The sequence below is a fragment of the Podarcis raffonei genome, chromosome 8 (assembly GCF_027172205.1).
Source record: "Podarcis raffonei isolate rPodRaf1 chromosome 8, rPodRaf1.pri, whole genome shotgun sequence".
Lineage (NCBI taxonomy): Eukaryota > Metazoa > Chordata > Lepidosauria > Squamata > Lacertidae > Podarcis > Podarcis raffonei.
Window position 1 is genome coordinate 29247961 of NC_070609.1, and position 25359 is coordinate 29273319.

Here is a 25359-nt window from a genome sequence, read left to right on the forward strand (position 1 = left end):
TTATAACAGAAGATCTTTATTTGTATTTGCAAAAGTGCAGTAAATGAACTCTGGATTTCAAACAAGTAAAAAAACAAACAAAAGCCAAATGGAGGCAGGAAGAGGAAAGTTTGGGCATTCAGGCCTCTGCTGTCAAGAGTGGTATATTAGTCACATCGTGGATGCCATCTTTATCGATGAATCGAGCATTGAATGAAGGCAAGTTCAGGATGAAGCGTTTCTGAAGCTGTGGGAAACAAGAGTTGTGTTTACGTTAAATGTTTTTAGAAAGTCACCTAAATGTTTGCAAGAACTCTCAGCAGCCCAGCACCATCTCATTTCCTCTGCGTGAGCAGCTGGCAATAACAAGCACCCAACTAAGAAATCCAAAAAGTTTGAGCAAAATGTTCCCTGTGAAAGTTTACTCCTATTCTTAGGGAGCTATCATCTATTGCGGGGAGAGGCAGAAGGCAGGCAGAGATCACCATGTGATTTGCAATAGATTGCAAGGGTTTTTGACTTCCAATAATTAAAGCATTAACAAGTAAATAAATAGACATTTTATTACCATAAATTTGTATTTAGGGCCATTAACCCAGAAGGAGGGCGCAATATCACACGCAACGCCCTCACTCTCAAAGAGAAGGGGCAAACAACAGACTTCAGAATAATGGCTCCTGTCCCCATCTTCTCTCCTTTCCCTCAGCCACTCAGGCAAACAACCGGTCTCAAAATTGTCCATTATCAACCCTTACATGAAGGTCACCCGAACGGATTTTTTTTTTGCTGGGGGGGGTTGGGATCCATGCCATTGCTCACCTTACACTTAATCACTTATCTCTTAGCTTCAGTGCTCCTCACCTGTAAAATATGGGTACTAGTTGCCTGCCTTTGTGCATCTCTTACGTCAAGAGCTGCACGTTAGAATCAATGATCTATATAGTAACTCTAACACAGATCTGTCGCTCCTGGAAGGTTGTTCAGAAGGAAATGTGGCCCTCAGGCTGATAAAAGTTTTCTTCCTCTAATTTAAAGTAATGATGATACCATTAAATGTATGAATTGGACAAAGAGCTAAACCTCCCCCAAAAGGGGCAGAAGGATGGGTTATCAATATTAATGGTGGAAGAACCAGAAATTTAAAATGTCAACAATTCTAAACTTTAATACCTAACCATGAAGTAAACTAAGAAGGTTGGGGTGGGGAGAGCAAGGAATACTTATTCTCCACTAACCAATTTCACATCTGGCTGCTCTGTATTTATTTCCCCTTGTGGCAAGAATAATTTTTTTAGTGGAGGAGATGTAGCAGGAGAAGGAAGGAAGGGGGAGAGTTAAATCACTGGCCAAACAAAGGCAACCAAGCATTAGTCTCCTGGGCAAGGCAGGTCACTCACCTCCTCCAGACATTTCTTGAGAACCTCCAATGCTTCTTCACGGGTGATACCTGCAGGAGGAAAAGAGAGCACCACAGACAGCTTTAATTAGCCGCCAAGTCTCCTGGCCTCCTAAAAATCTCTCTGATGAAGTCCGAACAGCTTTTCAGTTGTGCACAAAGGAACGAAAGGCTCTTTCCCAGCTCTGAGAAAACTCGTTCCACATGTATGAAGGATCACCTGTGGCCCAGCTCCCTTGCCCAACGAGCCGTCCAAAATCGATTTGTTCCACCCTAACAGGAAGCCGGGCAGAATCCTGCCTCCCACGGCCAGGGGCTCAGGCGCTGGAAGAGCTGGGCCACCTCAGCCTTCTTGAGCTTATTACCACATTAAATCAGCTCCATCTGTCCACAGCCAGTTGCAAATCACTCAAAGGAGTGTGTGTGCATGTGCGGGGGGGGGGGTCTGGAGGGCTGGGCTTTAAGTGCTATGTTCCCTGTTGGGTACTGATTTTTAACAATGGAAATGGCACGTGTGAGAAGTGCCTCAGCTCTTCTCACACATTAGAAGAAATGGTTTGCCCATGCTTTTGGGTGGGGTAGGAGGGAAAGAGACAGCAAACTGTCAACATGTTAGGCTGGGGGGACATAATTATGCTGCCACCAGTCATGGGGGGTTAGTGGAAGGAGACCCGTTTAAAATGAAATTTTAAGGAAGCAGAGGATCAAAAGGCAGAATGTGCACACTACCTGCTTCTTCAAGGCTGGTCTCCAACCAACAGCTGGTCACAAATATTATTTATTAAATTTGTATCCCACCCTTCTTCCCAAAGGAGCCCAAGGTGGCAAACATCAACATATTAAGACAAGGCAATTTAAAATAAAATAAAAACATATTAAAAAAATCTAAAACATGTAGTGCATCTAAAAACATAAAAATATTAGCAAATATTTTCAAAGTTTGTCAGAATTTCCATTTTGCCCTCTACTAAAGTTTGAATACAAAGCTGGCTCTGCTGTTAGATGAAGTAAGTAATTGTCAGTTGCTGGGAACTGCAGAGGGGAGAGTTGCATTTGCAATCATGTCCCGCTTGCAGGCTTCCCATAAAGGTATCTGGCAGGCCGTTGTGAGGACCAGATTCTGGAGCAGAGAGGCCTTTGGGCTTGATCCCACAGGGCTCTCCTTATCTTCAGATTCAGAACTACAGCATGAATGCAAAATTCTAACTCAAAGTTTTGGAATTAGAGTGCATTAAACTCTCTGCCTTTACAGGCATCGGCTATGTAACAACTGTCCACTCTCACACACATTCTGCGCTACTGCAGGTTAACCACTAGCTAAAAGGCCATTCTCTTTACCACTTCAGATGTTGCAGAGATCAATGACAATGATCTCCAGGGCAATTTGTTGGTTTTCAGCACTGTGCAATTGGGGTTTTTTTGTTTGTTTTAAATGAGAGCTTGATTTTGTTTCCTCCAGCTTGAGGAAAAGCTCAAGCGTACAAATGCTTTAAATGAAATAAATGAATAAAGTCAAATACTAAATACCACTGCACGTCAACCATCAAACACTATCAAATACTAAAATCAAACATCTTAAGATATCAAGTGGAAATAAGAAAATATTCAACATCAAAAGTTGTAGTAAAGAGGTGTTAAGTTGGGGGAGCAAATTAGTATCAGAACCACTCAAATTCTTTTAACTGCCAAGGAGGAGATACTGAAACCCTCATCAAAAGATTGTATGTGTTTGTGCATCTGCACACTCATCACAGAAGTACCTGATATCTGGATTTTAGAAAATCTGAGCTTCTAGCCCTCATGCAGTTTGGAAATGAATACTGGTAGCATCCATAGAAGACTGAAAAGCCAGGGAAGGGGCTAGGAAAGGGTTTTGGCTGTTAGGAAGATCCGACCATTGCATCTCTTCTTGCCTCCTTATCAAGACTGATCCAGAGATTTTTGGTGTTCCAGGCAAATTCAAATTTTGCCACTACCTACCCAAACAAATCTCATTGCATGCCTGATAATCAAGAGTCAACAGAAGATCCATAAAATTTCTGTAACTTAACGATCATACGTTGTTGATGGGGTGATGCTGCAAAGGTGCCCTTGCAACACCAGTGCTGCCACAACTTACTGGGATGGCACTGGGGTGATGGCAAGGTCAGGACTGTGTGGGCACACTGGCAGGAGCACTAGATTGGCTCCTCCAAAGCTCCAGCACTGGGCTGACCTTGCTACTGCCCTGCATCTTCACCGTTAGTGGGAGTAATGCCGGTGCTAGGAGGACAGCTCTGCACTACCACTCTACTGCACCAGCTGCTCCTATCATATTGTGGCCTGATTTTTTTTTTAATACTGCAAACTGCTCTGTGACACCCATATGATGGGTAATATTTCAGCAACAGCAACAGAAACAGAAACAGCAACAACACATCATCTCCCAGATTCTTGGACACCAGAAATCTGAACTCAGGTTACAATCTGCATTTGAGCTATGAGCTGAAAAAGCAAACAAATCTCTCTTTCCTAGGGTGCTTCCCTAGCTAAGGCAGGCTGCCTCATTTGCCTGTACCACCAAGGATGGCCATGCTGCGAGTGATGAGGTTCCTATTATAGTGGGGGGGCATGGGTTAAATCCAGACTAACTTAGTTGTTTCTTACTCCCACTGATATCTGGAGGGACTTCGGTTTGTCATAACTAATTTTTCATATTGACTGTATTGATTATAAAGCTGTTGTCTCCAATGGTATTTCGTGATATGACCAAACAGTGTTTGATTATATGGTACGTAACTTGCTGCATCTTATATTGGGTACACAGTTTTGTGAAAGCTACGCCCTAACAGGCAGCCTAGAAATACAACCATGGGTGGGTATACTACCAACCCCAATAATTTACGATTTTGATGTGCTTACCTGGTCTATAGTAGCGATCAAGGATGCTGAGCGTCAGGAAGGCCCCATAACCGTGGGCTGCAAAGGGAGCTTTAGCCAAAGAGGCCAGGTAATCCATGTAGTAAAGGGCAGGCCCATCTTGCTCATCAAAGCCTGCCAGCAGGAGGTTGACATGATAAGGAGTCTGTAAAAGAAGCAAAAGAAGCTGTTAGAACACAGATCTGGATATCATAGAATGACTTCTCAATATTCTGCATTTTTTCAAAGCACAAAAGAGTGTCACAAAGGGCTAACTATATTGGGACCAAAGTGTGTTTATGATGTTATTCAACTCTCTGCAGTCATCAGACCAAACATTTATGAATGTGCACTAGTCATTGGTTTTAGTTTTTTTAAAACAACAACAATGTATAAGGATGAATACATCAGCTAAGTACGCTGTCAAGAGTAACATCACAGGCAAAAGAGCTGCAAACACCACTGCGTCGTCTTCACAGAATGCAACCATAATATTTTCTTTTGTACGTGATTTAGAAACTAAGGCATTAAGTAATACAAAACTATTAAATCAAATAAAATCAAGGACAAGACCTCCGCCGACAACCACAAACTGCTGTTGAGCTGTCACAGAGAAAGTTTGTGGGCCCCACCCACCACAAATTGTCCAAGTCAGTTCTTAAGTACCGTCTTAAGACGAAATTGGAGCAGTAGACAGAGATATATAAAATAAAAGGAATCAATTTAATTGCTTTAGAATTCAGGAACAGAGCAGGCAAGTAATAATGATTCAGGCTTTTCCTATTCAAACTGTGTTTTTATTCTGGGTTCCACCTTGCGATATATATGAAAGCATGGTTTATAAATATTCAAATAAATAAATAGAGGGAAAGAATGACTGGAATTCACTTCCAATATATCAAATCACAGATTTTGATTGTTCTGTTCTAGTTCCGGTTCCCACTCTGCACACTACGAGATGGATGCTTATAAAAGTATCAGGAAGGAAACCTCCATACAAGCAAAGGAATTTTTTAAAAGAAGAACACGGAAGAATGTCAGAAGGGTTTCCGAGATTGCAAGTTGCTCCCCAGCTCCAGCAACATTGATTTAATTAGCCCATGTTAACACTCCTTATTTACGCCTAAGCATGTTGCACATGCAGAAGCTGGCAAATCAAAGCTACCTCGTAATTGGAGAGTCGGGTTCCGGGCCACAAACGTGGCTTCTAAACACCGACTTCTACCCGAGTCTGTGTCAGATGTCAAAGCATACATACATAAATGATGTGCAAACTAATTAGACCCAGACAGCTGTGCAGCACTTTTCTTGGGAATGCTTTTTCGACACAGGCAACTGCAGAAGACATTTCAAGTCCCTTGCCTTAAAAAGTCATATTCCCTCTTCCCTTACTTTGTTTCTTTTGGGGGGGGGAGCTGTGAGTGTATGCAGGGGAACCACACACCGCAAGAGAGAGATCAGTCACTGAATGTAGTGGCATCACACTCCAAATACAAGCTCAATTTACCCACTGTTAAGGCACAAATACGCCAGTCACTCCTGAATGATGTGCTGGGACACACTAACAACACCTTCAAGAAAACTTAACTTGCTGCTAGGTAAAGTTAGTTGCTACAGACACAAGAAGAGAACTGATGGATGAGGCACATGGCCCATCTAGTCCAGCATCCTGTTCTCATGGGGGTTAACTGGATGCCTGTGGGAAGCCTGCAAGCATGACCTGAGCACAACATTGCCCCCCAGCAACTGGTGTTCAGAGGGAGACTGCCTCAAGCAGTAGATGGAGTGCAATACACAGCAATTATGGCTAGTAGACGCTGATATCCTCCATGAATTTGCCTCATCCTCTTTTAAAACCATCCAAGAACAGGAGGGCAGGGGGCATCTCCAGGTCATAATATGTCATATTACTTGATTGTAGTTCCAACCTTTCTCCTCAAAGGTTCTGTTCAGGTCGCACATAAAGCTCTCTTCTGCGCCAATGGTGCCCAAAGTCTTTTAAAGAGCAAAATCAGCATGCTGTCTTTATAAAATGGGAAGGAAACACACCACTGCATTTACCCAGAAACGAAGTGCAGATAAATGGAAGCAGTTTCATCAAGGATCCAACAAGCACAAAGTACTGAGACATTGAGACAGGGCAACCGGCGACATCTCTGTATGATTTGACACCACAGCCAGGCCTCCCTTTCCTGGGTGTGGAGGAGGAACTGGGGCATAATCTTTGACTCATTTGGTACACACAGTGACCCTGTGAGATGGGCCCAGCCAAGACCACAGCTGTTCCAGCAAGTGTTGTGACAGAGCATGAATTTAAACGTACATTAAATACAGTCGTCACCTATCTATGGGCACCTCGCACAAAACATTCCAAGGCTCACATGGATTTTAGACTCAAGGTAGGCAACCTGTTGTGGATGACAACTCCCATCACCACATCAGCTACCCCTGTTGCAGACCCACCCCCCAATAAAACATTGCCTTTTTTGCTTATTTTCTAAAAGCACAGTTCAGAAAGTTCAGCTTCAGGGAAGGCTGGTTAAGAAGAGTCAAACAAGAGTGCATAAAAAGCAACAACAATGCCAACTTGGAGGAGTGGGATTCTTGCCTCTCTACTGCTGGATTTAAAATAACTGCAGTGATTAGGAAGAGCGTGAAATCCTTCAGAATTTACAGCTGAAGGGAAGAGTGGTGACAACCACACCAAAACGCACGCGCGCACACACAACACAAAATCAGCAATGAGAGGTTGGGGCGGGAGTGGCGGTGTGACATCTGGCGGAAGCCAAAGTCGCCATGGAGGGGAGGGGGACGCAGTGGGCGCGAGGAAGGCATCCTACTAAGCGTGGACAACGAGAGAGGAACTGACAGCCTCTCTTTGGACCCAGGCCAGGCAGTGCCACCTATAATTAAATGTATCATCGTACGGAGCAGCACTTTAACGGGGAAGTGTATAAATGCCTGCCTGCGGGTGGAGGGAGAGAAGCTTTCATTCTGTGCACAAACACAGCAGTCTTTGCATTCCCAGAAGGTGAAGGGGAGGGGGGTGGCAACAAGAGGATCAAGAAACCTTGTTCTATACCATGTAAAATTGCAGCATTATGTCCTAGAGCTCCTTTGGCCCTTGGAAGCACCCTTCTGGTTTGAGGCCAGGAGCCCCACAGCAGCCTGGTGCAGAAAGCTGTGGATTTTGTTTCCCTATGCTCAAAGCAGGAACTGGACTCAGTTGAAGAACCCTGCATTTTGAGGTGAGGTGAGATGAAGTGTTCGCTTTGTGGTGGCCCACTGGTACATGCAAAGGCATCAAGTGACTGCACACGCTGAAGAAGGCAACAGTGTCCTGTGACCAACAGCGGCCAGCCAGGCACCTCCATGTTCTGGGAGCCTCCAGAGGCAAGAGCCTTTCCCTTCAACTTGCCCTCCAGCCAACTGGCATTCGGAGCTACACAGCCTCCAATCTGGAGGTGCAGATAAGCTGTCATGGGACAAGCACAGGGTGAAATGCATCCCTCAGGATTCATGGAGTTGTATCTTATGCTAGAGTAGACCTGCTGAAGCTAAGTGACATTACTAAGTTAGGTCTGTTAATGTCAATGGGTCTCCTCTGCTGCGGAAGACTGATCAAATCCAGTTGAGTTGAGTTTCTCTGCTTGGTTCTTGAGACCCTCTCAGGTTCACACCCCTCAACCATTCTGCTTTGCAACCTCCATTAGTCTCCATTTTCTTGACTGGAAATGGGTCCTTGAAATTTTGATGCCTCTTGCTTGCCTGGATGGACTCCAGGGAGGACAGTGTGAGCTTGTATAGAAACTAGCCTACTGTATAAAATTTATGTTTGTTGCTCCACTCACTTTTGCCTCTGGCCCCCCTTGCCAATGGCAAGGTAAACAGCTGACTGAAAACGGTTCCTTACCCCTGCCATAAACCATCGCTTACTATGCCCAAAGCATAGTGAGCACACTTCACTCCTCTGAGCTTGTAGTGGGAAGAAACAATTGTGGTTTGTTTCACTCCCAACAAACTGATTTGTAGCCAAGGCTTATTCTTGGCTTACTGATCATGGTTAGTCATGAGATGCTAGTTGGGCCATGGTAGGGTAATGAAGTGTAACATGATGCGCACTGCAGCAAAAATTCCCAATTTCACATATATAAACATTGACAGGGTTTAAAGTAGCAACTAATCTGAAAACTGATTTGGAGGTCATGGTGGATAGCTCAACAGAAAATATGAAGTGTCAGTCCTTTAATTTGAATGTCACATTTTTCTTCACTTATAAAAGAGAGCTACATTTGGATCCCTTCCAATTGGGATTCGGGCCTCATCATGGGACTTAAACTGCTTTGGTCGCGCTGGTTGATGATCTCCGGTGGGCTAGGGACAAAGGGGAGAGCTGTTTCTCTCAGTTCTGCTGGATCTCTCAGTGGCTTTTGATACCATCAACCATAACATCCTTCTGGACCATCTAGAGGGGCTGGGAGCTGGGGGCATTATACAGCGGTTCCGCTCCTTCCTCCTGGGCCATGTTCAGAAAGTGGGGGGGGGATGAGTGTTCAGACCCCTGGGCTCTCACTTGTGGGGTGCCTCAGGGTTCTGTCCTCTCCCCCATGCTTTTCAACATCTACATGCAGCCGCTGAGAGAGATCATCAGGGAGTTTGGGTTGGGTGTTCATCAATATGCGGATGATACCCAGCTCTACCTCTCTTTCAAATCAAAGAAGATTTAGATCTCTTTGTATCTCATCATTGACAGACCTACCCTCCACAAATTTGTTTAACCCCCTTTTAAATGTGCAACCACATCCTGTGGCAGTGAATTCTGGACTATAAGGAAGAGCTGTGGAAAACTACCTCCTTTTGCCATGCCAGAACCTTTAAGCCCAGGGTGGGGAACCTTTCACAGCCTGAGGGCCACATTTCCTCCTGGGCAACCTTATGAGGGCCACCCAGTGGTGGGTGGGACCAGAGGCAAAAGTCAGCAGAGTAACAAGTGTAAACGCTATCTTTGTGTAGTAGCCAACACACCCCTCTCTATCCTCCATTTAGAGAAGCAACAGGTGTTATCAGGGTTCAAGGACACATTCCAGCTAGGCAAGAAGAAAGACAGGGTACAATGCAGGGCCAGGGAAAAGTGCAGCCTGGGACAGTTGCAGGCAGCAGACAAAGAGGCCTGGAGGGCTGCATTTGGCCCGAGGTCGGAAGACCCATTCCCTTCCTGCATCTGACCAATTTCACCGGATTGTTGAATGAGAGAGGGTGAAACCATTTTCTGTCCATAGCACACATTGCCTGGTAAGCCTCTCTCATGCCCTTCCTTTTAATCATTTCTCTCATTTTTTTCTTTCAAACTAAAAAAAAAAAAAGCAAAGCCACAAACACTTTGGATTTCCTCGCTGGGAATGCGCTCCAATCTGCCGAACGTTCCCACTCCCTGGCATCAGCTCCAGATTGCTCTCTGTTCTTCTCATTAGAGCAGCAGTTGCCCGCTGTAATTAAAACCACTTCCAAATTTAATGACTTAAGCAGCAACATGACACAGATGCCTTATTATACCAGATAGTTAACACAGTATTCATTTTCCCAGCCAATTTCACTTGCTAATCTAAAACATTGCCACTACCTTGTAATCAAGGTGCTGCAAGGGGGCACGCAGTGGTGCTGTCAGCGCAGGACTTTGGGGCAGATGTCCAGGGGCCCCCACTCAGCAGGAGGGTTCCCCAAATGCAGCAGGGCTGGCTGACCATATTTTGAAGTAATACACATTACGATCTAAAGAGGGGGCCCCCCATAAGACCATTAAGTCCAGGTTTAAGGGTACCTCAAACTTTTCCCAAATGGGTTATCCCAAACACCTGTTTGCCCCATCCAAACCATGGGCAGCCAATGTCATGTTCACAGTGCAGTAACACAACCACAGGACCCAGCAGCACTGTGGGTTGTGTTATAATGGCAGGCTCATCGCAGTGCAGCCTTGGCCAGGTGGTGGTGGTTTTTTTAAATAGGCTCCTACTCCCAAAGCTTAATGTTCTATTCAACAGCTTCATATTATTCAGCAGCAGGAACATGAGAAGCTGCCACATACAGAGTCATATCATTAATCCTAGCTCAGTATTGTCTACATAATAACCCCCCTCACAAACACATTTAAAAAGCTATAGAATGTTAATCAGCCAAAGATCTGGTTGAAGAGGAATGTTTTCGCCTGGCACCCAAAGATTTATAATGAAGCTACCAGACAAACCTCCTCATAGTAGTTGTGTTCTATGTTATAAATCAAGCACTGCTAGTTGTTGTTTATTTCTGTTTTCCAATGTATTTCTTACCAATTAAAAGAATTGGTGTGGCACAAGCAAATTTTTATTCTGAAAGTGTGGCCCAGAGAAAAAAGGTTTGAGAACCACTGGTCTACAATCAAGGGTGGGGAATCTTTGGTCCTCCAGACGTTGCTGGACTACAACTCCCATTATGCTCTCGGGGCTGACAGGCATTGAAATCCAACTTCTGGAGGCCTCCACGTTTCCCCACCCTTCTGCATCTACACTGAAAAACAGCAGTTCTTCAGGGTTTCAGACAGGAGTCTTCCCAGTCGTACCTGATTCTGGGACGCCTGCCGGCAAAGCAGCCGTTTTACCACTGAGCTGCGGCCCCTCCCCATTTCCCAAACTCTGCGTGCAGCATTGCTTCTTGGCAAACTCAACCCTGCAGGGCCAAAATGGCTCCAGGTTTCACAGAACAAAAGCAGCTGTGTTCATATTTTTAAATATTAGTGCGTGTTTTTTAAAGGAGCGATCAACTGAGCCCAACCTAGGAGACAAATTCTAACCCAGCCCCCAAATTTGGTGATTTTATGCCTGCAGGAATTGGAAGCGTAACATGTGCCTCCCCCTCCCCAAGAGGCAAACACTGCTAGGGTTTATACAGCCCCACGTCATCAGAGACCCCATATCTTGTGGGGCCCATCTCTTTCGACTTGTGCACAAAGGGAGAAAATAGGACATTGCCCTTCTGACTGCTGAGCCCTGAGGGCAAACGTTTGTGAGCCCATTTTAAAATGTCTTCTGATTAGAATCACACGATTAGAGAAGGGTCTGGTCAGCAGCAGGAAAAAGGGGGGGAAGGGGAGAACAGGGTGTCATTGATCCATGGCAGCTAGCAGAGCCAGCAACGCCACTGGATGGAATAAGCCTGCCCACCCAGAACACTAGCCACTGCTCTTTCATCCTAGAGAGTCAGGTGTGTGCATACTCTGCGTGTGTGCGCACACTATAACAACGTTTATACAAACCTTTCCCACTGTTGTTTCAGAGAGCTTTTTGGCACACACCGTCACTATATGATTATTTGGCTCAAGAACTGTAGAGATGGAAGGGACCCAGAGGGTCATCTAGTCCAATCCCCTGTAATGCAGGAATCACAACTAGATCATACATGACAGGTAGCCATCCAACCTCCGCTTAAAACCTCTAAGGAAGGAGAGTCCACCACCTCTTGTTTCATTGTTGAACAGCTCTTACTTTCGGAATATTTAGTCGGAATAACCTTTCTTGCAGCAATTTTCTGCTTAGGAGGGCCATATTTGTTTGATTAAAACTGTATTTTATCCATTTGCAACTGCTGTATTATTATTATTATTATCATTATTATTATTACTACTACCCCGCCCATCTGGCTGGGTTTCCCCAGCCACTCTGGGCAGCTCCCAACAGAATTAAAGGCACAATAAACCACCAAACATTAAAAACTTCCCTAAACAGGGTTGCCTTCAGATGTCTTCTAAAAGTCAAAGAGTTGTTTATTTCCTTGACATCTGATGGGAGGGCATTCCACTGGGCAGGTGCTGCTACCGAGAAGGCCCTCTGCGTGTAGAGGTGATAAGATGGAAGCAAGCAAGCAAGCAAGCACTTCCTAAACTACAAGAGGAAATGGCTACAAAAACTGTTTGCCACCCCATACTGAAAGAAGAGAATAAGAAAAGCAACCCAGAAATGAAAGCATGTTCCTCAAAGTGACCAGGAGATGCTCGCTCTGATGCCAAGAGCTGCAGAGTCCCATTGTAAGACTGTTTGCCTTTCATGCAAAAGAAGGGTAGGGAAATAACTCAGAAGGCACAGAGTCACCCCACCCCCATTACCCCCCTGCCCGAAGTGGCACAACCGCGGTGTCAAAGTGCACTGTTTGCTGGAAGGCACTGCCATCTGCAAGAGCGCAACATTTCATCTCCGGTAAATAAACACATCTGCTTCTGCCAGTGTCCTCCCTGCTGTGTGGCCCATCTGGAGCAGGTAAGCTGGGAGGCAAGCGTGGGCACAGAGGGAGAGGAACAGGCAGGATCAGGCCTCAAGGGACCTGGCACGCAGAGGAAGGAGGCAGAGTCCCGCCCTGTCGCATCCTGCTACCCCCTCTTCGCCAAGTGGCATGTTAAATTGCCCTCGTTAGTGAGGATGCTCCAAGCCAGTGTCACCTGGGCCATCTGTTCCAAAGGTCACATGACCTTGCAGAGCAATGCAAGAAGGGAACACTCAGTAACCAGGACAGTTTGGGAAACCCAGTAATTGCGGTGTATGTTTCTTTCTCTCAAGGAGTCCCCTACAGGCTGGTAAGGGAAAACTAGAAATCCATATACAGTGGTACCTTGGTTATAAACTTAATTCGTTCCAGAGGTCCATTCTTAACCTGAACCAACTGTTAACATGAAGCATGCTTTCGCTAATGGGGCCTCTCGCCGCCACGTGATTTCCGTTCTCATACTGGGGCAAAGTTCTCAACCCGAGGTACTACTTCCGGGGTAGTGGAGTTTGTAACCCGAAGTATTTGTAATCTGAGGTACCACTGTATATGTATGTATGTATGTATGTATGTGTGTGTGTGTGTATACGTACATGTACACACACACACACACACACACACAAAAGGGAACTGGCCCAATAAGCATTCCCTATTTTAACCTGCTATACTCAATATCCAAATATGCTATTATTTTGCAACCTGGTTTTCTACATACTGGTGCAGACAATATCACACCACGTCAACCAGGGTTAGCTGCTCATTCAAGAGCCAGGAGATTGCCCAGGATGGTGGGGAAGGATGGGAGAAAGACTAGTCAGTTGACCAGCCAAATACTGTCAAAATAAAGGTCATGCATAAATTCAAGTATTAACCTTGTAAAACTATAACACAGACAGAAAGATCTACATAGAAGTACAACACTGGAAGATTTATACAATGGACAAAAATAGTGATGAAACAATGAAATAAAACACTATTATAAACCATCATATACATCCAGCAATGCTATGTACATTTAAACACACCTCAACAATATTCAAGAGACAGAGTGGCTTTGGGGGCTTTTATTGAGAACCCCCAAAACAACACATCTAATTGAAGGGAGACAGCAGTGAAAGTTGCAGCCATCCCAAGGCCCAGTTCTGACACACTAGTGAAGCCATGGAATGGCAGTCACAAGTGGTCTTTGCATTCACATGCTCCCTTCTCACCACATGCACTCCATTCCCCCCCCCCAGGTTTGAGCAAGCTATCTCAAAACCAAGATGGAGTTCTAACCTGGTTGGCCTAAACTCGAGAAAGTGCATGACCCTGACACAGTGCAGACAGCCAAACCATGGTTTTCCCAGGTGGTATGAGTCAGGCGAGGGTTCAGGGCAGTGCCCAGGAGCCTGGAGTGTTGGGAAGCAAGAAGGCCCCACTGTTTCCTTTGTGAGTAGAGACACAAGAAAAGGCTGCCTCCCGCATAAAAATATCTCACCATAGTCACAATATTATACAGTGGTACCTCTGGTTAAGAACTTAATTTGTTCCGGAGGTCCGTTCTTAACCTGAAGTTGTTCTTAAACTTAGGTACCACTTTAGCTAATGGGGCTTCCCACTGCCGCTGCCGTGCAATTTCTGTTCTTATCCTGAAGTAAAGTTCTTAACCCAAGGTACTATTTCTGGGTTAGCGGAGTCTGTAACCAGAAGTGTTTGTAACCCAAAGCGTTTGTAACCCGAGGTACCACTGTACAACCAATTGAGAAGGTATCCCACCAGGGCCCTAAGAACATAAGAAAAGCCTGCTGGATCATTCAGTGGTCCATCTAGCCCAGCATCCTATTCTCATGAGCAGAACCTGAAATCAAGAACACACAGTCCTCCTGCCGTTTCCAGCAAATGGTATTTAGAGGTGTACACTGAGGAATAACATAGCCGTCTGGGCTAGTAGCTATTGATAGCCTTCTCCTCCACGAATTTTCTAGTCCTCTTTTAAAGCCATCCAAATTGGTGGCCATCATTACCTCACGTGGGAGTGATTTCCATATGAACCGTGTCTTCTGTCTTTCATGAACCTTTCAACGTTCAGCTTCATCGGGAGTCCTTGAGTTCTAGTGGTATGAAAAAATTCTCTGCCTACTTTCTCCATACCATGCATAGTCTTTTCCATCATGTCTTCGTAGCCTTTTCTCTACACTAAAAAGCCCCCAACGCTGCAACCTTTCCTCCATCCCCATCATCATTCTGGTTGTCCTTTTACTGAACCCTTTCCAACTCTACAATATCCTTTTTCAGGTCAGACCAGAATTGTACACAGTATTCCAACTGCATCTGCACCATAGATTGGTATAATGGCATTAGAATAGCAACATGTTTTCTTTTAGAGATGCATCTGGTGCCATTTGATGGCCAGGAAACAGATGAAGGAGATAACAAGCAGAAGCGATTGGAGGAGGGAACTGCGTTCATGTTCCTGTGCTGGAAAAGACAGCTGAGGAAGGAGAACTTTTTTCAGTTTCTTGCAAAAGGACCATGAAAAGCTCAGTAATGGAATTAGGGGGAGAGGGGGAGAGAGAGAATGCGCACATGTGCGCACACAGTTCAGCTTCATATGATATTTACTCAAAGCTTCATGTTCAGTTTTGACAAAAAGCACTTGTTTGGCTCAGCACATCAAACAGCTTTGCTCCATTAATCTTTCTCTCAAAACAATTTAAACAGAATCTGCGCATTTGCATGAGAAGTGAAGTCCTTATCAGTAGGTTGTTTTTTTAAAGGGCTTAATTCCTTTCTGCTGTCTGTGGCTGCTTGAGAGAAAAACAATTCTTCACTCTGGAAACTGAAAAAGTTAACACCACAACCGTTGCAAAGAACTGCCTATCACAAGTCTGTCCAACTTGCAATTCTCAAAGCCAAATGCAGTAAGACTCCTGGAGTTTGCTTCTTAAGTAGGACTGGAGGATGGGCAGGCACTTAGCAGGAGACAATTCATAATTTGTGCGTGTGTGTTACATTTGGCTCACTAGATTACAAATTGTGCAGACCTGGCCTATTAACCAGTATTTTGTTATAGTCTGTCAATCTCTGCAACTCAATCTGGGCCAAGGCTCTTGCTTGTCAGGATGGAAGGTGGAGCCTTGCGTGGGGTGTTTGTACATGTAGAAACTGATTTTGACATGCCTGAACATCGCCTACTGAACGAACAAAGATAAAAGCAACATTTATTGCTCCACCCACTTTTGCCTCTGGCTCTGCCCACCAATGGTATGCGGCCCCCAGGAGTTTGCCTATAAGCCTTATGGTATAATACTTAGTCTGATCCAGCATCTGAGTCCCAAGTTCTGAAAGGAAAGGTTCTGAACATTCATGCCATTCTATAGTTAACACTGAGAACATCCCAGCTAAACCAATAGCATCTGAGTGCTATAAAGCCTCTAGCTGAGGAATGAAATCAAGGGATCTCAGGCACATTGGGCTGTATGTAGCCAATGTTAGTCCTACTTGGAGTAGATCCATTGAAATTAATGGACATGGGTAACTCAGGCCCATTAATTGAAATGGGTCTACTCCGAGTAGGAAATCCCCAACCCACTGAAGTTACATGACTTCTAGTACAGTAAGCCAATTTTACTTCTGAAGATGTCTACTGCACTAAGTCACACACTTCCCCAAAATTCAATTCAGGAAGTCTCAACAATCTTCCTACTAATATATTTTGTCACTAAAAGGCGCTCTCTCTCTCAAGTCTGAGTTCAGACTTCTGTGAAAATGTACTTTCAGATTTGGTGCAATATCTGGAATAAGCACAGGCAAAGGTGTCTGCCTCACTTGTGAGTATCCAGATATCAAGTGGTATCTGGATGGTTACAGTTAGAACAAAATGCTGGAATAAACAGAACACAGTCAGATCCAGCAACAGTGTTCCTACATACTAGTTGACGTTCAAACTGTTACAATTAATATATAAAGCCCTTAACAGCTTAGAACCAGTTTACAGTGGTACCTCGGGTTACAGACGCTTCAGGTTACAGACTCCGCTAACCCAGAAATAGTACCCCGGGTCAAGAACTTTGCTTCAGGATAAGAACAGAAATTGTGCAGAGGAGGCATGGCGGCACGCCCCATTAGCTAAAGTGGTACCTCAGGTTAAGAACGGACCTCTAGAATGAATTAAGTTCTTAACGCGAGGTACCACTGTACTTGCAGATTACCTTACCCCATTTGTGCCCACTAGACCACTGTGATCTGTGGAAGTGGCACTGTTACAGTTCCAGAAAATGCTCACACCGCAATAAGAAATAAATCTTTTATCATGGCAGCACCTACACTTTGGAACTCTCTGCCTTCGCTGTATTCTTTTTGGCACCTGTTCAGGCAAGTCTATACTGACTAGTTGTAGTACACCTACCTTATTTTTTAGCAACAACAATTTTATTTATACCCCACCTATCTGACTGGGTTTTTAGCTACTGTTAATTCTAAAACTCTTTCAGATGTTTTAAAATACCTGTTTTTAACTGTATTTTATCAAGAGTTTTAATATTTCATTTTATATATTTTAAAGTTTTTTTCAAGTGATATATAAATTTTGTTGAATAAATAATGTCCGTGGTAGATGTAATTCTGTTATCTGCATGTTTCTACAGTCACAAATATGGTTTCAGCTCTTGCAAGGCACCTTTTTGTGAAATGCCTTTGCCCCATAGCAAAATGATACCAAAGCCAGTTTGCAGAACACTCAGTTATTAACTGCTTGCTGCTACCCTAACAACAACCATGGTGAAAAAAGCAGCTGTCTGTTTCTAAAGAAGAGGCTGGTCACATGCAATCTCCATTTTTATGTGGTGCGTTCTGCCCTGCAGCACTCAGTCATGAGTAGGCACATGCCTGCAATTTTACTTTTTTTAAAGCAAAGAACAAATGTCATATCAGAAAGACCTGGAGAAGAAATACTGCAATGATAAAGAGCTGCAACAGAAGAAAAAAAGAAAACAGGAATGATTTCTTTGCTTTTCTGTGGAAGCCTGATTAACCTTAATGCTCACTGGCTCACAGCAGGTGTAGAGTAGTAGCTACAAGTCAGGAAGGTCTGAATCATACCCCTGCTATCATCTCACTAGGCAGGCTTAAGATAACCACTGCCTGAACATCGCACCTGCATTATGAGTATACTACTGTCCTACCTTACAGGGCTGTTGTGAAAATGTACAAGGTGGTGATGATGATGATGATGATTAATTTCATTTATGAATTGTGTCCTATACTATTACAATACAACAGTGTAAGAAGGTTGCATATATAAACAGTTTTAAACACTGCATATATAAAACAGTTTAAAACAACATCAGCACACACATAAAATCAATTCAAATGTAATATAGATACAAAGCAGCTGCGTTCAGATGTCACAACAAACTGAGCACAAGGGAAGGAAAGTACAAGTTTCTGTTCATAGTTAGGAACAAATCAAGTTTCCCTTGTTTGGAGCATGGCTTGTTGAGACATTTGGATGTAGCCCACTGCATGTTAAGAGCTTTGACAATTAAACACATTGTATAAATATTAAGTATAATGCAGTTTCATGTAAACTCTGGGGTACAGCCCTTCCTCTATTACGCTTGGCACAGGGTTTCAAATTTAGTTTAGTTTAGTGATGGGGGTCCAAGCAGCCTCCCTTTGGGAAGCTTTCACATATGACACCAAATAAACATTTTGGCACTTGTGTTTGCAAATATGTAGCACGCTGGTCTTCAGCTGGCAGGTTGAGTTGAGGCCTGATCCAAGGTGGGTCACAACAGGACCACTAGCACCATGCATATAAAAGGCAAAGGATTAAGATATGGATCCCCAAATGCATATTTGGTTAAAAAGTGGGTCATAGCACATGAATGAGGAGAAAGGCTATTTTCAGTTAAAATATATCACTCAGTACCGTAACCATTTAAGAACCATTTGAAATGGCACATGCTTTCCCATCCCTGTGAAGCAACACAGACTCAGCAATGCCTGCTACCCGTTCCCAACTGCCACCTTCACTAAAAGGTAAATGCAGCACTCAAAAATTCCTCTTAGGAATTCCTATTAATAGTCATTACAAAAACATCAGGAGAAGTTAGCTGATTTATACACACACACACACATACACACTCACACACACACACACACACTCAAATATCCTGATTCTATTCGCCTTATTCCCTGGTTCATTGCCTGTATGGCAGTGGCATGTTCAGAGCCGTGCTATTAGATTGGCTCCCAACTTTGAACCTGCTTTTCCTAGAGCAACTGTAAGTACTATGTGCCATTGTCTGTAAGGGAAAGTCAACATGCAAGCTCCTGTACATTTGGCAGAGTGGTCCCACTGCATAGCTGACAGGGTGGATTTGATTTAAATCAAATTGATTTAAATCACGATTTAAATCACTAGTCAGTAAGACTTGATTTAAATCTTTTTTTTTTTTTACAGAAAGACTCATTCTTGCTGGTATAATCTTAATATTTACAACCAGATGAAGGTTTCATTTTTTGAATAATAAATTTTCAGAGTAGTTTTTACAGTTATAGCAAAAATTACTGATTTGGTTATACTATTAGAAATACATTGACAGATAATTATGAAATTATTGTGAGGTTTAGTAAATTAACTGTTAATATTTGGACAACTTTTCTGCTGTACTTTATTGGAAGGAGAAAAATTATCATTTCCTTAATAACAATTTAAACAGTTTATTTAACTAAAACAATAACATTACAGCATATGTATCCATGTTTGTTTGCAGAAGGAAAACCCCAAATCTCCTGCTCCCCCCTTCACAACTCTGAACATGGGGCAGGGACTGCTGGTGGAGAGGAGTGCTACCCAACCTTGTTGTAGACGATTCTCCCCCATTCCAGAAGCCCCCATGACCCATCACACACTGAAAGGCCAAGGGGACCTCCTGAACAGAGAGAAAGCACAACTTCTGAAAGCTGCCTTACTTACCCTACTCCGCAGATAGTCAGCCAGATTTCGGCGTGTGAAATTGGCAGCTGCAGTCGGAGACAATTCATACCCTGTTAAGAAAAGGAAATAATCATCTACTATATATTTTGGCAATTTGTTTGCTGTTCATTTGGACACCTCTTGAGATATGACAGAGGCTTTCAGCTGTTTGGATACAAGTGGAAGACATTTTGAATCAAGATGGCAAACTGAACTTTTCAAAACTACACTGATTTTAACCGCTGATTTCAAAGCTGCACTGATATTTTGATTTCTTGGGATTCCTGAGCACCAGGTACAAGGCTGCTAATAAACAGAAGGTGAGTGGAAATTCATTCTAGGAGAATACCTAACATGTGTACAGCAATATCTTCAGCTGGTTTGCAAAGAAAAGAACAACATTTGGCGGGGGGGGGGGGGAATCATTAAACAAATACTACAAGTGGAGCAATGATACTCCAACCTCTTGCAGTCAGGACCAGAAGCCTTCCTCAACAGATGAGTTGGGGCAGAGAATGTCAGCAGCCTTGTCACCTGGGCATCTAATGTTACCTCCTTTCCAGGTCTATGGAGGGAGAGAACAGCTAGAATTGTAGATAGAAGGGACCCAAAGGGCCATCTTGTCCAACCCTCTGCAATGCAGGAACAGCTTGCATGCAGCAACTTCTAGACAGCTGCTGGTTTCAGGTGAAATTGAATTATATAACGGCACATTCTGCTTTTGTGCAATTGTAGTTGATTAGGAGGTCTGTGGTCACACAGATAGAAGTGAAGGAGCATGGGCACCAAGGGTGTATGGAAGATTTATGAGTTAATCCAAGGATGCAGAATTATCTAGTACCACTCTGTTAGGACTCTCCCTCCCCAAACTGTGGGTGGGTGGATAGGAAATCAATATTTTGAATGAATCCTCAAGTAAAAAAACTCCCTCCCCTTAGAAAATGTGTGTATTTATCCTACTCTTTTCTATTCTTGAAGTACTAGTCTCCTAAGGATAGGGAGTTTGCTTGCTCTTTGAATACAGATGGAGGAAATTAACTATGGGATCCCACCCCAAACCTTGACCTTGAAGTAAAACACCCCAGTTATGCTATTGTTCCGGACGTGCAGACTGACTCTTAAGAGTCGAAAAGAACTGCAAGCGTGTAAATTTCCCCCCAAGTTGGCAGAAATGCTCTGTAGACTCTCAGCAGTGTCATTCATGAGAAGTGGGGAAAGAAGACTGCTAGAGTGGCAGATTTGAGACATGGAGGGGAGGGGGCACAGATCCATTCTCTGCAACTGAGCCAACTCAAGGTGCATGCCAAATCTGGGGTGAGAGAGAGTTATCAGCCTGGATCTAACATAATCATAAGTCTTGTGGTTTTGCCTGCAGTGTTTAGAAAGCATACAGCTTACCAATGCAGAATCCTAGACTTCTTTATTCTACACTATACATTCAGTGGCACAGCACCACACAGTACTCACCATTCCTCATCTTGTAGAGCTGGACATTTTTCTGGATATACTCTGCAAACTGGACAGTGTCCCCAGCCTCCCCAACACATAGAAGCAAGATTTTCTCACTCATCTTGAACATCTTGTCATGATCTAAATCAAGAGGATGGAGGAAAAACACACCAGTCAGAAATAAGGACAAGCTACAGTGAAGTGTTTCATTTTGAGAGACAGAGTGAGAGCAAAATGAGCAGAGGGCTATTTTCCCCTGCATGGGCAAAGTTAAAACATTAGTAACTTATTGAATAAACAAGACTTGCACACTTGTGGATTAATTACAGAATCAGATCTGAAGAACTTAAATAAGTTTTTTTTATCTTTAAGCAGCCATCCATCCCAACATTTTCATAATATAAATGTTTACAATTACTAGATCAATCAGTGACAGACAGATGATTAATTCGTTGGCAGCAGTAAAAAAAAACGATAAGGAAAAGAAGTCTGACAGCACTAGTAGAGTTTAGGAAGTGCTGAAAGTCATGGGGAGGGAGAGGGGTAGAAAGTCATGAAAATCATTGAGATGCATTCTCCTCTGGAAATAAAATTTTGGAAAAATAAGTGGTTTTTTTAAAAGAAAATGACTTTACTATTACTACAACCAATCAGAGGAAGAATGCTTTTATATGCCACTAATGGTTCTGCAATCTCATCTTATCCTCAGCCTGCGTTAACTAGATGATAGATAAATGTATTAAATTCATTTCCCAGAAGCCCCTTGTGTCTTTGGGAAAAGCAACATTCTATGTATTTAGGATCCCCTCCACAGAACAGTCTAAATCTCCGTATCAGAACCTCTCCATCATTTGCTGTTTACTGCTGAATAATCTTCCCTGGAGGACATGTTTAAGAGTTTCTGATACGTTCCATCCTTTAACAGGATTAGCAGAGTATTTTGCAGCTGTTAAAATAATTTAAACACACACACACAGACTTCTGCACATGGGAGTTTAGGAACACTAACTGCAGAGATTTTTCCTGGGATCTGAATGGGAAAGCTAACAAAATGCCAAGAGAGTCTTTGTCACCAGTTCTCAAAAGCAAAAGGTGGCAAAGGCTCAATGTGGTGCCCTCCAGATGTGTTGGGCTATAAGCCCCATCAGCCTCAGCCAGTACAGCTGGCCTGATGGGAGCTGTGGTTCAACACATCTGAAGAGTGCCAGGTTGGCGAAGGCTGCTCTGCATAATGCACTAACAAGGAATGTTGCCCATCGGGCTACTGAGGTACAAACAAATCACTCCAGCATTCGAAATTCACTGGGTCCAAGGAGGGTGGATCTCCTGAAAAAACCCTTGACTTCTGAGCATGCTCAGTGGCCATTGAATGCTGGCTGACAGGGTTGGGGTTTTTTTTTAGAATAGGGGTATACAGTAATTGAAAACAAGGGGGAAAGTTTTGTAGTACTTTATATGGGAAGCTGAAATCTTGAAAAGAAGCACTACACAATGCAACATTTGGTGGCAGGTTCCACCTGCAACAATAAACGTAATCTATAGAAGAGTGGGAAACTGCAAAACTCCAGATGTTGCTGGACTTATCACTTATCACCATTGACCATGCTGGCTGGGGCTGATGGGAGTTGACCTAGAGCACTGATATCCAACTTTTGGGCTGAGACTTAGATGTGATGAGTTTTCCAATAAACAATAAATTTAAAAAAAAACACAACCAATTGCCATAAAAGTGTGGTGCTCTGATTGTAAGTAGTATGTTACATTAGTTTTATATGCTATATAGCTCTCAAAAAGTTTTTCCAATAGCTAAATGTAGCTGGAAGCACTGAAATAATGTGGAAAAAACGATAAAGTACATTTAGTACAGTTTAAAATGGTGCATTAAAAAAAATTCAAGACTTTACTTGGAACGGCAACTCAATAGCACACATTCCCCTTACATTATTTAAACTTTGGGAGGAGGGAAGTGAAAGTCCTACAAACTATTAACATATCTATTTTACCACACTTGAATTGCTGCACGTATAAATATTTGTGCTTTGTAGAGATAGTCACTGGACAAATTTAATTATAGCTTGGATTATAGTTAGTATTGTATTCATTCCAGTTGCTCAATTTAACTTGCATCACAGGTTTGAATGAGACAGTGTCCCTCTGCCCAGCCTTGCTGGCCTCCACTCTGCTGCCCTGCTGATGAGAAGCACCACAGTGCACCTGATGAAACAGCTGTAGTCAGTGGACACCCCCAAAATGGCGTGTTTTGGGGGCAGCATAGAAATAGCTGGATCATGAGCTGCTGGGCTTCTTTCTTGCACCAGCCTTGGAGCTGGCACAGTGAAGAGGCATTTTTTATACCCTCTCCCCTTTCAACATGAACACCAGGAGTGTGGATATAGTAGGGGTGGTCCTCCCACTCCATCAAGCCCTGCCACGGCAGGCCAGGCATTTGGACTGCCCTCTCATTTTATGAAACTATGCATTTCTAAATAAAATATACAGGAAAATAAGGCATTAGAATTTTTTCTCCCCTATATCACTAGCTTTAATTGAAGATGATATACAGCAATTTCATCACTTCTGTTTTCTATTTTATTCAGGGCTCGTTTATAGAAAGAGAACAACCAAATGCAAAGGAGGTCATGGCTCCTACGTCTTTTAATAGTTGTGAAGAAGAAGGAATTCTGATAAATGCATGTTTGCTCATCCTCACCATTACAAACTGTTCCCTCAACACTTCTATCCAACAGTTCAAATTAACAGAGCCCACTTAACCCCACTTTGGACATGGACAGCCTATGGGCATTTAAATAAGAAATGGATCTCATGTTGTACAATGCAGTTAAAGTTTGGCGTAAGTGTCAGTAGATTTTTCTGTGCCAAGACAACTCAACTCTGGTGCTCAACAAATATTCTTCAACTCAAAATCCATTCATTTTAAGTGGAAATATAGGAAGCTGCCTTATGCCGAGCTGGACCATTGGGCCATCTGACCCAGCACTGTCTATCAGGAGCTCACTAGGGTATGAGATGGAATCTGCAAACTTCTACACGCAGAGCCCATCCTCTGTCACTGAGTTAAAGCCCTTGCATGTCTTTTGCACAAGCTTATGGCTGGTGGGTGAAAAAGTGGATCCTGGAAGTCCATCCCAATCTAACTGCTAGGAATATAGGAAGCAAGATCAGCCAAGTTGCCTTTCTAGCCCAGTACTGTCTGACAGGAGCTCTCCAAGATAAAGGAACTTTACCATCACCCGCTACATGGACCTTTTAACTGAATATTGAACCTCAGATCTTCCGCATGCAAAGCATGTGCTCTTCCACTGAGCTATGCCCATTCCCATGAAAAAATACAGGAAGAAAGGAAGCTACTTTATACCTAGACCCACAACCACAACTATGACCACTTGTGACTTTCCAGGATTTCCCAGACCCCTCTTGCATGCCCATCTATATTCTACAGAGATGTTTTTGCATCACCCTTCGCCTTAAAGTGAAGATTGCAAAAACCGAACCTGGTACTCCCTGCCATAGCTGTCAACTTTTCCCTTTTCTTGCGAGTTATCTTATTCGGAATAAGGGAATTTCCCTTTAAAAAAGGGAAACGTTGACAGCTATGCTCCATGCACAGAAAGCACGTGCTCTGGTACTGAACTGCACTCCCTCCCCTAAGTTGTGGAATCACCTCCGCACCGAAGTGCGCCTGGGATCTTCATTACACAGCTTTCGAGAAGCCGCACCTCTTCACCTTGAGGTGCCCACCCTATTATTGCAACTATCATCTGTTTCAAACTATTTGCAATGCTGTAGCCCACCTTGGTAAGACAGGAGTGTCTGGCGTGCTTTGGTCCATGGGGTCACGAAGAGTCGGACACGACTAGACGACTAAACAACAAGCCCACCTTGGGGCCTTATGGCGAAAGAAACAGGTTGGAGTGCAGGTCCTGCGTGGAAAGTTAACTACTACTAGGCCAAATCCCACCGATTCCACCAACGGGAATTCGAATGAGACTAACTTAGCCTGGATTCAGTTTCGTTTTCGAAGAAGCGGAGACGCCAGGGATAAATCTCACCAACACTACGCGTGCGAAGCAAGCGCTCGGCCCGCTGACGGCCCCCCGCCCGCTCTGAGGGGCCCCTGCCCTCACTTTTCTCCACCCCACCGCCCGCTTCCCAGGGACTGACCGCGCTTCATCTGGACGACGCTGGAGGCGGCGATGGTGTCAGCGGCCACCAGCACGAAGTCGGGCCCTTGAATGCCGATGAGGTACTCCATCGGGCCCGGCCGGCAGCGACTAAAGCAGGAGTGGGCAACTGAACTTAGGCGGCCGAAGGCAGAGAGCGCGGAACAGTGACACAGCGAGACGGCGGAGAAAGAGCCGGCGCGGCG

The 25359-nt window shown here is 43.9% G+C and overlaps 1 protein-coding gene across 1 annotated transcript; it reads right to left on the reverse strand.

The window, feature by feature from the left end:
• Positions 1 to 25359, reverse strand: PSMB2 (proteasome 20S subunit beta 2). The gene is made up of 6 exons (XM_053398844.1): positions 25155 to 25359; positions 20991 to 21113; positions 19524 to 19594; positions 4277 to 4439; positions 1377 to 1426; positions 1 to 226 (listed from the first exon to the last, which is right to left on the reverse strand). Exons 1-6 carry the CDS (start codon positions 25243 to 25245, stop codon positions 119 to 121), a joined length of 606 nt encoding a protein of 201 aa, XP_053254819.1. The 5' UTR covers positions 25246 to 25359; the 3' UTR covers positions 1 to 118.

Coding starts and splice junctions, on each gene's coding strand:
- PSMB2 (XM_053398844.1), bottom strand. CDS start 25,245: ATGGAGTACCTCATCGGCATTCAAGGGCCCGACTTCGTGCTGGTGGCC. Junction 4,440..19,523: donor CTGACTATCTGCGGAGTAGG/GTAAGTAAGGCA, acceptor CTTCTTTTACAG/ACTCCTTATCATGTCAACCT. Junction 1,427..4,276: donor TGATCGCTACTATAGACCAG/GTAAGCACATCA, acceptor TTCCTCCTGCAG/GTATCACCCGTGAAGAAGCA.